This window comes from Apium graveolens, chromosome 6, assembly GCF_009905375.1.
Source record: "Apium graveolens cultivar Ventura chromosome 6, ASM990537v1, whole genome shotgun sequence".
NCBI classification, from domain to species: Eukaryota; Viridiplantae; Streptophyta; class Magnoliopsida; order Apiales; family Apiaceae; genus Apium; species Apium graveolens.
In genome coordinates this window covers 269,246,575-269,260,422 of record NC_133652.1, presented here as the reverse complement: position 1 = coordinate 269,260,422, position 13,848 = coordinate 269,246,575, and the positions used below count along the sequence as shown (strand labels likewise).

Genomic DNA, 13,848 nt, shown 5'->3' with positions numbered 1-13,848 from the left:
CGGAGCAAGGGGTGTCCGCAAGCCTTCGTTCGGAGATGGATAGGTTGCAAAAAGAGTTGGATGCCAAGTCGGAAGAAGTCCTGAAGGTAACTGAGACTTTGGAGAAGGTGGAGCAGGAGGCTCTCATCATTTATAAGGATAATATGGATAGATTCTTGGCTTCGGCCGAATATGAGACCTCGCTATATGAGAAGGCAGGATCGATGCATGAACTGGGTTTCAATGATTGTCTGTCGTTCGTAGGCGAAGGGAATGTTGTGGATCTGACTAAGCATAGCGTAGACCATTTTCGAGCTTGAGAATTGAAGATGATGGATGAGCATGAGGCATCTGGGGCTGCTAAACCGAAGGTGGTTGATGAAGGTGAAGGTCCGAATGCGGAGGGCGAAGCGATTGTCCCTAGGGTTGAAGACATAGCTGCAGACCCCACGGTCACAGGGAATCTTTCAGGTTCTGTCATGGAGGTGGCGGCTACGGAAGAAGGGGAAAAGGCTATCAGAGCTCAGGACCCTTCGGTTGTGCAGACTGAGTTTCCCAATAATTAGCTTCACATGTTTGACTTCGGGCTTTGTTGTTTTCCATTTTTAAGGGATTTCGTTTGTTACTGTTTATTGTGCGCTTTCCTTAAATGTTTTGGACGATGTTAGTACCTTAGCACTGTTTGGTGTCGTCTGTGGTGTTTATTTGGATATTTTAGTAGTTGGAACTTGATATGTGTTTTAAGATTTTTATGACCTTAAGTATTTTGTCATTGTTGGTTGTGATAATTAATTTTAATCTTGGGAAGAGGTCCTGTTTTTATTTTATATGTTGTTGCTTTGGATTTAAAGATTTTGAATTTACCCTCTCTGGATTTGAATTCAAGGGTTTTGAATTTAAGTTTTTTAATTTGTGAATTTACATTTAAGGTTTTTAATTCGCATAGGGGGTTGCCTCCTCGGAAAAGGGCATTTTCTCTAGGAAATGTAAAGTTTTTTGGGAGTTGAATAGTTGTGGTTTCATTTATGATGGGCAGTAAATGGTTGTGGGAAACCAAGGAGTTATTTGTTGATTGAAATGGTTGGGGGGTTCGTAGAGGGGCTATATAAGGAATGTGGTTAAGGCAGATGTGATCCATTTTTCACCTTTTCTTATATATTCTATCTCTATATCCGAAGGCAAAATAAGGAGATGTCTTCAAGTGGTGGAAAGTCCGCAAGGGAGATCCAGTTTGAGGAGTATCTGAAGGATTCGAGAGACAACATCTGGTCCATGTGGGAGACTATAGTGGCGCAGGAGGAGCAAGTGCAGGTGTTGAGCGAGGCCCTTTGTAGGCTTCAGAATGAGAATAATGATTTAAGGATTTCGTTGGGCCGTAGGCCATGTTATCCTTGATGTAATTTTGTTTTTAATTATGTAATATGTTATTGGGGAATGCTAAAATAAATTTCCGTGTTGACTATTGGATTTAATTTCATGTTTTTATTTTTGTGTTGTTCCGATTATTTTAAATAATTGGTTAAAAAGAGACTCGGGAAATTGAAAGGTTTGGTAAGTTGTGCTAATTAATGAAACGTATTAGTTTGAGGAGGAATTTCAAAAGATTTAAGGAGAGTTATTTAATATAATTAATACTGCTGGGTTAAATACAAAGAGTGAAGAGTCTCCTTGTCCTATATAAAGAGTAGCCTTTTCCAGATAAACTCACTTCATAAACGAGCCATTTCTTCTTTTCTTTTCCCGGAAGCGAAAACTTTGAAGTTTTCAATGGAGTCCCAAGGTAGTTGCTCAAATAACAAAGGAAAGAAGGTTCTGAAGAAGGAGGAGGAGCTGCTGGCTACCATTTCCAAAATGTAGGAGGGGATTCGTCATCAGGATGGCAAAATCTTGAAGTTGGAGTTGAAGGTCGAAGAGCTGCAAGAGATCTTGGCTTTGGTGAAGGAAGAAAACTATCGCTTAAGTATCTTAGTGGGGGATGCTTTTTAAGTTCTTTCTGGGTTGTTGTTTTTTGTTTTGGGGATGTTTTGAAATATTTTCATTTGGTGATTTGTATCCCATAGGGGATTAATGTTTAAGTTTCTCAATAAAATGTCGTGTTTTGATATCTCACATATGCTTATTGTGGAAAAACTGATTTTAGGCTTGTGTAAATCATAAGCAAGTAATAGTATAGATTTATAGCAAAAGGTGAATAAATATGTCATAAACATGCCTGTTCGTGTGATAAGCATTTTAGTAAATGTATCATGTACAATAAGCGTTTTTAAAAGAGAACACGTTATAAAGATGTTTGTATAACTGGATTTAGGGAAATGAATTATTTGGACCGCAGGCGATAAGCTGCTTGTGTTGGTTCTCGTAACAAATAGTTATTCAAGAAACTTATTTGTGCCGCAGGCAGTGGGCTGCATATAGTGGCGTTGTAATAAATAGTTATCTAGACGAACTATTCGAGCTGCAAGTAGTGATCTGCATATAACGGCATTGTAACGAATAGTTATTTAGGTGAACTATTCGGGCCGCAGGCAGTGAGCTGCATATAATGGCGTTGTAATAAATAGTTATTTAGGTGAACTATTCGGGCCACATGCAGTGAGCTGCATATAATGGCGTTGTAACAAATAGTTATTTAGGTGAACTATTCGGGCCGCAGGCAGTGAGCTGCATATAATGGCGTTGTAACGAACAGTTGTGAGGCGGCCTTACCTATGCCGCAGGCTGTAGGCTGCATATGTAGGCTTTTTAATAGGTAAGCTTTGGTAGAGGGTTAATCCTGGGCCGATTAAGGCTTTAGCAGTAAACACAGAAGATAACATTGGTCTCATATTCATAGCAAATGTACTAATAAACGTAGGCTTCTATTTACAACATTCATAACATGTTAAACCAGTTAAAAGGCTTACTGATAGAAATGTCTGAGATGGGTGGCGTGCCAGGTATTGGGAAGGGGCTCTCCGGTCAATTACGTGAGGTGATATATCCCTGGCCGTGTAGCCTGAGTTATGACATAGGGGCCTTCCCAAGTGGGGTCCAGTTTTTTATTTTTGTAAGGAGTAGAAACTGAGGTGGCTCTAAGCACTTGGTCTCCAATTTGAAATTATCGGGGAAGTATTTTTCCAAAGTGAAGAGTTGTCTTCTGTTTATAGTTAGCCATCCCTATAAGAGCATTTTCTCTTCTCTCTTCAAGAAAATTCAGATTTGTTCGTAGACCTTGTTGATTCAACTGAGGGTTATAATTCTGGACTCGAGAGGAGGATTATCCTATTTCCACTGGAATGAGCTTCGGTGCCATTAGTGAGCCGGAAGGGACTTTCTCCGGTAGGCTTGCGGGTGTCAGTTCGGTAGGCCCATAGTATATTTGGCAATTCTTCTACCCAGAGAGCCTTCAAATCCTAAACATTTTTCTTCAGACTCTGCAAAAGGGTTCAATTAGTGACTTTAACTTGGCTGTTAGATTGGGGGTAGGCCATAGAGGATCTACGGTGTTGTATCCCGTAGGTTGTTAGATATTCTTCAAATTCAGATTCGATGAACTGTCTTCCATTTTCAGTAATCAAAATATGAGGAATTCTGAATCGGGTGACGATGTGTTCATGAAAGAACTTTCGACATGTTGCTGACGTCGTGTGAGCCACAGCTCTGGCTTTGACCCATTTTGTCATATAATCAACAGCTACTAGTAAGAACCGAATATTTCCTTTGGCTGGGAGAAAAGGTCCCATAATATCCATGCCCCAAACATCGAAAGGAATGGGGGATAAAATAGTTGTGGGAAAAACCGGAGGCAACCTGGGAACTGAAGCATGAAACTGGCATTTGACACAGGTTTTTACGTAGTTTAGACAATCTTTCCTTAGGGTAGGCCAGTAGTACCCTTTCCTGATGACTTTGTGAGCTAAGGCCTCTCCAGACGAGTGGCTTCCATATATCCCTTCATGGACTTCAAGCATGCAATATTCAGCTTTTGAGCAATCAACACATTTAAGAAAAGGGGCCAAAAAAGATCTTCGATAAAGAGTGTCATCCATGATAGTGTAATGAGCAGCTTTGGAGCGTAACAATTGAGCAGCCTTCTTAGATTGAGGGAGAATTCCTTCTTGTAGATAAAGATAGATCAGAGTCATCCAATTAGGGATGTAAGAGAGCATTAGTATTTCTGAAGCTGGCTCGGTCAGGGGATTTACCGAAGGGGATGTCAGCAAGATTTTGTAAAGACCCATAGAAGGGGAGTGGTCTTCGTCTGTGGCTATCTTTGCCAAGGTATTAGCTCTTTAATTTTCTTCTTGCATGATCCCTTCAAGGGAATTGATGCGTAATTCTAGGAGTCGGGCTCTAGCTTCTTCAAGATATTTCTATTAAGGGGGATTTGGCGGTAAATCCTCCAAGAACCTGGTTGACTATGAGTTGAGAGTCGCTGTAGGCCTTTACGTGTTGTACTTGAAGGGCTTTGGCTAGTCTTAAGCCCGCTAGAAGTGCTTCATACTCTGAGCAGTTATTGGTAGCAGGGAAACTGAACCTTATAGATTGCTGGATTTTGAATCCTTCGGGGATTATCAACAAGACTCCAGCTCCACTACTATCTGAGGTGGAGGACCCGTCAATGAATAACAACTATGGAGGAGGTAGATGTTCCCGCAGGGGAGAATTTTCCGTGAGAGTTTCAACTTCTGAAGGTGCGGAGCATTCAATTAGAAAATCAGCCAAAGCTTGACCTTTAATGGAAGGGCGAGGCAGGTAGGTGATGTTGAATTGGCTGAGCTTTACGGCCCAATTTACCAATCTTCCAGAGAGGTCGGGTCTGTGAAGGATCTTCCGAAGGGGCTGATTGGTGTAAACTCTGATATCGTGTCCCTAAAAATAGGGGCGGAGTTTTCTACTAGCAAGGAGAAGGAAATATGCCATTTTTTCAATAGTGGGATATCTAGTTTCTGCATCTCGTAGAACATGACTAATATAGTACACAGGGAACTGTCTGCCTTCTTCTTCACAAACCGAACATGAGCTTACGGCTGATGGGGCTACAACCAGATACAAATACAAGGGTTCTCCTGAGAGGGGTTTGGAGAGAACTGGTGGAGATGACAAGTAGCTTTTTAAGGAATCGAAAGCTTCCTGGCATGAAGGCGTCCATTACACGTCTCTAGATTTGTTCACTCCTTTCAGGGCATCGAAAAAAGGGATGCTTCTCTCAGCCAACTTGGAAACAAATCTTCGGAGGGAAGTCAAACACCCATTCAACGACTGGATTTGCTTAGGTGTTGTTGGGGGGGGTGCATTTCTAGTATGGCCCTAACCTTTTCTAGGTTAAATTCTATCCCACGTCCACTAATCATATGGCCTAAGAACTTCCCGCTTGCCACTCCAAAGGTGCATTTGGAGGGATTCAATCGAAGACCGTGATTTCGAATGGTTAAAAAAGTTTCTCTCAGATAATGCAGATGTCCTTTTTCAGATTTGGATTTGACAATCATGTCGTCTACATATACTTCCAAATTTCTCCCCATTTGGCCGAAAAATATCTTGTTTATGGTTCGCTGATATGTAGCCCCGACATTCATTAACCCCATAGGAAGAATACGGTAAGCATATACCGCGTGATGAGTAATAAATGCTGTTTTAGCTTGGTCTTCGGGAGCTAGTTTGATTTCATTATACCCTGAGAAGGAATCTAAGAAGCTAAAGAGAACATTTCCGGCAGTGGCATCCACCAACTGGTCAATAGTGGGAAGGGGATAATAGTCTTTGGGAATGGCTTTATTTAGGTCTGTGAAGTCAATGCAAACTCGCCATTTTCTACTGGACTTTTTGACTAACATAACATTCGATATCCACTCAGGAAATTGTATCTCGTAGATAAATTTTACTTTCAGTAACTTGCTGATCTCTTCATCTGTGGCTTGCTGTCTTTCAGGTGCAAAATTTCTCCTTTTCTGTTTGACTAAGGTTTTATTGGGATCAACATGGAGTCTATAAATATCAACGGGCTCATCAAGGCCTGGCATATCTTCGGGTCTCCAGGCAAAAATGTATGGGAATTCCCGTAGAAGTTGAATAAGCTCTTGCTTCAGGACGGGCTGCAGGCTCAATCCGATGAAAATGCATCGAGTGGAATCCCCTTCTACTAGTTCAACATTTTCCACAGGTTCCCCTGGCTCAACTTTAGGTGTGCGATGGAGTTCGGCTTTTGTCAGAGAAGTTTCAGAATAGGAAAATGAACTCTCAATCAAGAATACCTGCGAAGTATTATCTTGGGAAGTTCTAGGGTTTTAGGGGAGCTTCCTTCTTTCTGTTCTTCGTAGGGTTTCCTTTTTTTAGTTTGAGCCAAGCTCAAAGTAGTGGAAAAGCAATACTGAGAGGCTACGGGATCAGTAATCAACTCACCCGGTCCCATGGGAGTTGGGAATTTAACTTTCATGTGAGGAGAAGATATAATAGCTCCTAGGAAGAACAAAGTAGGCTGCCCGATGATAGCATTGTAAGGAGACGCCATATCAATGACATAATATTTAACCATGGCGGTGATCTCTTGCGGAGAAGTGCCGAAAGTAGTGGGGATGTCAATGGCTCCCTAAACAGGTACAACATGATTCTCAAAGCCGTAGACAGGCCCCTGTACTTCTTCAAGCTTCATATCTTCTAGTGGAGTATTCAAGATCATTCTTCTAAGGGCGTGTTTGAAAAATATATCCACAGAGGAGCCATTATCAATCAACACCTTCTTGACATCTTGGTTAGCCATATCAAGAGTAACCGTAAGTGGGCCATTCCGACACATATTTCCCCTGGGGTAGTCAGCATCTGAAAAGGAAATGGAGGTGCCTGTGAGGTGAAAGGCTTGAAGTGGTGGATCTATTTGCATGATATCGCAGGACGTCACGTTCCCTCCTACTATCATATCGACCACATGCCGTGGGGGTGCGGCTCTTGCGGCACCTTCTAACCGTTGAGGGTCCTGTCGATCCCGAGGAGGAAGGTAATCATTCAGGAGTCCCCTCTTCACTAGCCTTTCCAAGAAGTATTTTAGTGAGGTGCACTAATCCGTGTTATGCCCGATCCCTACATGATAATCACAGAAGCGGGTTCAATCTCTCTTTTCTGTGGGTGTTGTCATAGGATTAGGCAGTTGGAAAAAATCCTTGGTTCTTATTTGTTGAAGTATATAAGATGGAGTTTGAGTTAAAGAGGTGAAGTTGGGTTCTTCTCGGATTTGTCTTGGGACAGCCCTTTGATCTGCTGGAAAATTCCTTTGGCCTCTCCCCCTAAAGTCCTCCATCCCATCTACTTGCATGGCTCTTCGGCTGGATGAGGCAGTTTCTCCCCGAGCCGAAGGATAATACGCACGAATCCTCTCATCAGTGGCAATATAAGCTGAAGCTATGGTGTAGGCCTCAAAAAGGTCTGCAGGATCTCAATTGCATAGCTCTTTACAGCAATCTCTGCATTTCTGGTAGTTCATGTTACGGATGAAGGAGTCTACAGCACTTGTCTGTTTCAATTCTCTAACTTTGGAGGCCGCATTCTTGAATTTCTCAATGTAATCTCGTTGGGTCTCGCCCTGTTCTTGCTTTACATTTCTAGGGATATTGTATGGACAACATGAGGGGTATTAACACGGAATTTTGATAGGAATAATACCTTGAACTCTTCCCAAGAGCTGATAGACCTGGGAGCTAAGCTTGAGAACCATGTTCTAGCATAGGCTTTGAAAGTTGAGATGAACAGTCGACACTTGGTGATGTCGTTGTATCTATGACATATCATCAAATTTTCATAATAACTTAAATGATCATTCGGGTCAGAAGTACCGTTAAATGATTCTAAACCGGTGATCTTTACCCCGAGATTGACAAGCGTAGCTTCCAATGTTTCAGTGAAGGGCGACCCTCCTGTAGCTGCATCAGCAGCAGCTCCGGGGTATAGACCTTCTAACCTGGCTAGACGAGTCATCATATCTTCCTGTCTTTCTATGGGGGTAGCCGTTCGATGAACTCTCCTTGGCTGATACGGAGATCTCCTGATTCTTCGGGCTGGGGTTGGCAGTCTGTACCGGGATCCTCCTTCATCATGTGAAGTACCGTTTCCTGACGATTCAGAGGAAGGAGTCCTTCGGGCCCTATGGGGAGGGCCTTCCCCAGATCGAAGGGTGTTGTAGCTTGGATAAGAGCCTTGGGAATATTCATCCTGTAAACTTGGTTGAGGATATTTAGGTGAGGAAGACCTAGAACGTCTCCCCAGATAAGAACTAGAAACAACTTCTGGGTAATATTGAGGGTGATGGGCTTCTTGTTGATTGGCTGCCATCTGCGCTGTCAAATGGTCCATCTGCTGTTGCATATAATTCTGTTGAGCCCTTAAATTAGATAACATGATATGTATGGGAGAATTATTGGGCATTTTAGAAGAACTGCCGTAGGTATGGGATTCATTATCTGATCCGTTACTCATCTTTTTATGGGGGGTTTACTAGACAAAAGAAGAAGGGGAGTCGTCGTGGTATGGTGATTAGTATTCTTCGTTGGTTCCCCGACGGCGGCGCCAATTTGATAGCGTGTTTAGTGGTTCTGGGTGTGGTCCGTAGGGTGTGTGTGTTAGTTTTCTTTTTAGTTGTCTTGTTGCCTTTCTTTCCTTTGATTCCCCTTTTCATTCCCTTTGACTAGCCAGCTGTCCTTTAGTTTGGTAGGGGAGATGACTATCATAGGTTACTTGGACACGTGGAGGGTAGAGAGAAGGAGGGGATATGACATGGTACTTTGAGGAATGACATGTGTGAAAGTTTAGAGGATAAGGTTGAGTAGTGGGGCTTACGGCTTACGGACATTCGACTTTCGGTGATAACTTCTTATCATTCGTGATCTGTAGATACTATATCTTACGGACTCCGAAGGCGCGTCATGCCTACGGGGCCGTCGACTTTTTATTATTAATAAATTTCTTAGATCCACAGGGAAATGGAATGGGTGAAGCCACATTTTAAATTTTTTGGTCCTTACGGTTACAACCGTAGGGAGACTACAAATCTGATGCCATCAATATTCATGTCATAATTTTGACAATTTCTCAAAACTTAGCAGAAGAATATCATCAACAGTAGCGGGGCTACAAACTACCATAATACATAGTACCAGTACCCGAATATAATCATCATTTGAGTGGCAGATCTAGCTCCGAAATTAGAGGGGTCGGAAATAATATTAAAAAATCATTTATTATTAATGTTTATAAATTAAGTTATCAACTTAATTACCTAAAATCAGGTCAAAAATCATTTTTTAGAGCAAGTCAAGAACCTGTCACAATATCCTTAAAATGTTATGGTCGATTAATTCATGTTATAATAGTCAGACTAAATTCCTTAAAATGTGGTCCGATTAATATGTTTCAGATATCCATATCCTTCCCTAATAAACCATTGTTCACTTCCTCGATGATTACACGGTTTGATGTGAAACTCATAATACACAAGGTACTTTCTAAGGGGACGTATGGATGCACCGTGGAAATCAGGAATGATAATGAAGGATATGTGAATGAGGTTAATAGGAATGAGAATGAAATGGAAATTAAAGGGATATGGTGGGTTTAATTTACCCATCAAGAGGGAATGAGGTTCCCATTCCCCATCACTGAACTGGTAATCCAAACACTATCACTCAGATTTAAGGTTCCGATTCCCGTTAACCGGACACATTAACCATCAATCAAACACACCTAATTCTTTACATTCCCGGAGCATAAAATGTACATCATGTACAATATTAATAGTGTGAGATATTTGCCCAAAATCTAATAAAAAAGACTCTTCTTTATCATAAAACTAGTGCATCACAGATCATTTTTGCCTCAAATTATTCTATTTTTCCTCAATTTGATATTTGTTACGGGTTCATTTTAAGGGTATACATTGTTTAATATATACAGAAATTAAAAAAAAAAATTGAGGGGGTCGTGTGACCCCTCTTGCCCCTATTTCGATGCCGAGCTTGGAAATCATCCGAGCAAACTCACTCGTGTAAACAATTGATGCTCATAACATTTTCTTGATAATTTGCATGTTTAAATTTTGAATTACAAGTTACTCAGATCTCAGATGCTTCTTAGTATGTATCTTTAACAAAACCAAGTTGAGATCTTAATATGTTGATGTCAAAACTATGGGGGCAGTTAACAGCTTTCACATGTGAATGACATTGATAGTTACGGAATTAATCTGTTACCAGAAAAGTATCAACGATGCATGATCTTATTTTCTTGATAGGTAGCAAGATGCTTTTGTTAAGTTATGAAAGGGTTGATAAATGTTTGTTAACTGTTTAAATAAATGTCGTCACTCATTTGTTATAGGGATTAAAGAAAAAATTGCAGGCTCAGCTTTTGTTTTGAGAGTGTGCGTATCTCAAGTTGCACCCAACACCTCCTAGTGTATCGGTATCTCCCTTTACCATATATCGAAGGTTCGAACTTTGTCAAGAACAAGGTGGTTGTGTCATGTGTTAGTATGTTTAACTAGCAAAAAGAATCTTGAGTTGCCAGGCCGAAAGAAGAAAAGAAGAACCATTTATTTGGTACAATACTAAACTTCATTTCATCTCATAATTCTGCAAATGCATGTCAGCATGTGCATTGCATTAATAAACTGAACGTTAAAACCGAACAACTTATTGACCTCCGTACAGCATCACAACAATAACATCTATTGAAGTTTAACATCTGATTACTCTTCAGCTATGCAGACCTTATAATGATTGATCTGAATATTTTCAACAGCAAGTTTTTTGAAGTTACTGAGTTTTCGGGTTGCAAAAAACTTTCCCCAGTTATATTCCTTGTAGTTGGCAGGGTTTTCATCATTTGTTAGTTCTACCAGAGGCTTCACCATTGTCGAGTGCGAAGGATTGAAGAAAAATGGAATGGAAAATCTTTCCCTCTCAGAATTGACCATTACCCTGTGCTCCACACTTTCATACCTGTCATTGCTCCATACCTGTTTAATAGAAACCTCAATATGGTCAGACAAGTAGCTTGAACACTTTGCTGTCCATATAAATTGCAACTAAACTCATCAATGCAATAGTTTACAAAGCTAGGAATAGTACCTGAATTATGTCACCGACATTAATGATATATGCATTAGGAGTCGGCTTGACCCTGATCCACTCTCCATCAGTTTTGCGCTTCACTTCAAGTCCTCCAACGTCGTCCTGATATAGAACAGTGAGGGCACCAGCATCCTTGTGGCGACCAACGCCAAGGGCCAGGTCAGGGATTGGGCAGGGAGGATAGTAATTGAGCCTAATAAAGCTGGTTGAGTCTTTGAAGAATTCATCGAACCTGTTTGCTGATAAACCTAAGCTCAAGGCTATAAGCCCCATTATTTTGAAAGAGAGCTTTTCTACTTCCTTGGCATATTCTTCACAAAGCTCCCTGGTAATAAAAGTGTTATTCACAAATTTTAACGGTACATTTGGGGTGCTTTAATTATATTTTCTCAATTGTCTATCTAAAATCGTGCTTACATCCAGCGAAATTACAAGAACATGACCGTAAATATACAGCTAGCAAATAACATCAGTGACAACCGAATCTTAGACGTGAAAGGCTATATGTGGTTAAATAGATAAAGAACAGTGCTACGTTTCCCAAAAGATATCCCAAATATATATTCCTAAATAACATGTGACTTCCGTGGGAGTCATATGTAAGCACGAGGGCTCCATATTATTTAATATTTATGAGAGAATAGTCATAATATTCTGACAATGCAGCAATTGAGAATGGTTTTGGGACTCTAACATCTCACAAATATATTACTGTACAGATACAAAATAGTTATCACATGATAAATTACCTTAAATAATTAGGATTCCTAGGCCACTGATTTATGAACTTCTCAACATCCTTGTCCTGAGGATCAGGAGAAGCAGGCATAACCATAGGATTCTCGACCGTAAAATCAAAAACTTCTTTCCAATCTCTGACATTTTTGGTATGCTCAGTGTCATAATATCCAAGAGGATTAAACTCATCTCTCCTGATCCTCTGCTTCTCCTCTTTCGACTGCGAAAAGAAGCTCTTAGATGCTAAAAACACTTTCTCTTGCAGCTGTAACGGTACCCCATGATTGATCACTTGGAAAAAACCCCAGTTCTTGCAAGCCTCAGCAATTTGCGAAACCACAAGTTGTGTGTCTGATATGGAAAGATCAATCAAAGGAATGCCTTGAGCTTCAGTAACAGTGAGTTTAGGCCTGTGTTCAATGGCTTGAATGAAGCTTGGATCAACTTCTCCCATGTTTGATTTATGTATGTCTGTTTTAAAATTATGTTGGTGTTGGCAAAGGAGATATAGAGCTTGTGACACCTTTTATAATGTGTGTTTATAGAGTTGATAAAATGATACCCGGGGTTACATTGAACCTGGACACTCACTTGTCTGGTTCGTCAGCAAATTCGCATTTTTCAAATTTACGGGATATATGTCTAAAATTTGTCTTTGGCTTCCGGGAAAAAAGCTAAAGTTTTTAATAAGATTTGTTGCGGCAATAAATTGATATTCAAAATTATCTCTGTCCCAATCGGTTTGACCTTGTTGGAGACGTGAGTTCGGGTACATATTTTAATAATTTTCTAAAATATAGTTATATAAATTATTTTTGTTTTTTTAAATAAAAATTTAATATTTAAAATTTATTACAAAAAAAAAAGAAATTTTTAAAACTAAATTGCGAAAATTTACTATATATTTATCTTGAAATACGTGTCAAGTGTTGAAAAATAACATATAATTAATTGGATGAGACACGTAGTACAAGTTTTTGCTAACATTATTTTGTCATATGCTAGTCTATAGTTATTCATATGCAGTAGGTGTATTATAAATATTAAAATTTTGTTTAGCAAAAAAAAATTCAAGATAAATTCAAAAATATTTGAGCGTGGCTCATACTTCACAAAATTTTGTTTCGGGTTCAAAATCCTAAAGTTTCAAATTCAAGCGCGGATTTCAAAATTCTAAATTTCATACTTTTAAAGTGTAAATTAATATACAAGTTCTTTATTGAAACATATAAAATAATACATTTTATTACCTTTTTTTATAAAAGTTTAGTCTACCACACCATATAGTTAGTCAATCAGATATTTTCCCGTAATTTTCAGCCAATCAGGAGCCACCATTTCAATTTCGACCAATTAGAATTCACAAAATTATTTCCTTTTTCGGAGACTTAATCATAACGTTAACCAACTTGGGTTAGCCATTAATCACTCTAATTAATATATATATACATTTATCATTAATTCAAATTCAGATTCAAAAATATTTCCCTTTTTGACTTTTAAACATTACTAACAAATTTAATAAAATTATTTCCTTTTTGAATTTCTTCCCATTACTAACAAATCTTTATTTTACAAATATACAATTTTAGATTTTCTCATTACTAACAAATTTATAATTTATAAATATATAATTTCGGATTTCACCAATTTGTTTTAAATATCTATAATTTACAAATCAAATCCCTATATTTTATTATGTAGATTAAAATCATATCTCCGGTATAAACATATTTTTTTAGTTTATAAGAATATAAAATGTGACATTCGAAATATCGTCTTATGTTTTGTTAAAGTTTTGTGACATATTAATCAATTCTTTTTATAATATTAATTGTTTCTTTACTATTCGAACAAATCTGGATTCAGGTAATGTAATAATGTGATATTCGACTGATTTCCAACCAAACACAAACAAAATTCAAATTTAACCAATCATAAATCACGCGCATAATTTACCTAATTTCCATATTTAACTGCATCTTTTTGTATAATTAATGTGTTAGCTTTAGCCCGCAAAGGTTGGTTCAGTTAG

The 13,848-nt window shown here is 39.1% G+C and overlaps 1 protein-coding gene across 1 annotated transcript; it reads right to left on the bottom strand.

Moving 5' to 3' along the window:
• Positions 1-10,516: 10,516 nt before the first annotated feature.
• Positions 10,517-12,367, bottom strand: LOC141663626 (protein DMR6-LIKE OXYGENASE 2-like). The gene is made up of 3 exons (XM_074469414.1): positions 11,825-12,367; positions 11,073-11,400; positions 10,517-10,960 (listed from the first exon to the last, which is right to left on the bottom strand). The coding sequence occupies exons 1-3, from the start codon at positions 12,265-12,267 to the stop codon at positions 10,691-10,693; spliced, it is 1,041 nt and encodes a 346-aa protein (XP_074325515.1). The 5' UTR covers positions 12,268-12,367; the 3' UTR covers positions 10,517-10,690.
• Between the last annotated feature and the right edge of the window lie 1,481 nt (positions 12,368-13,848).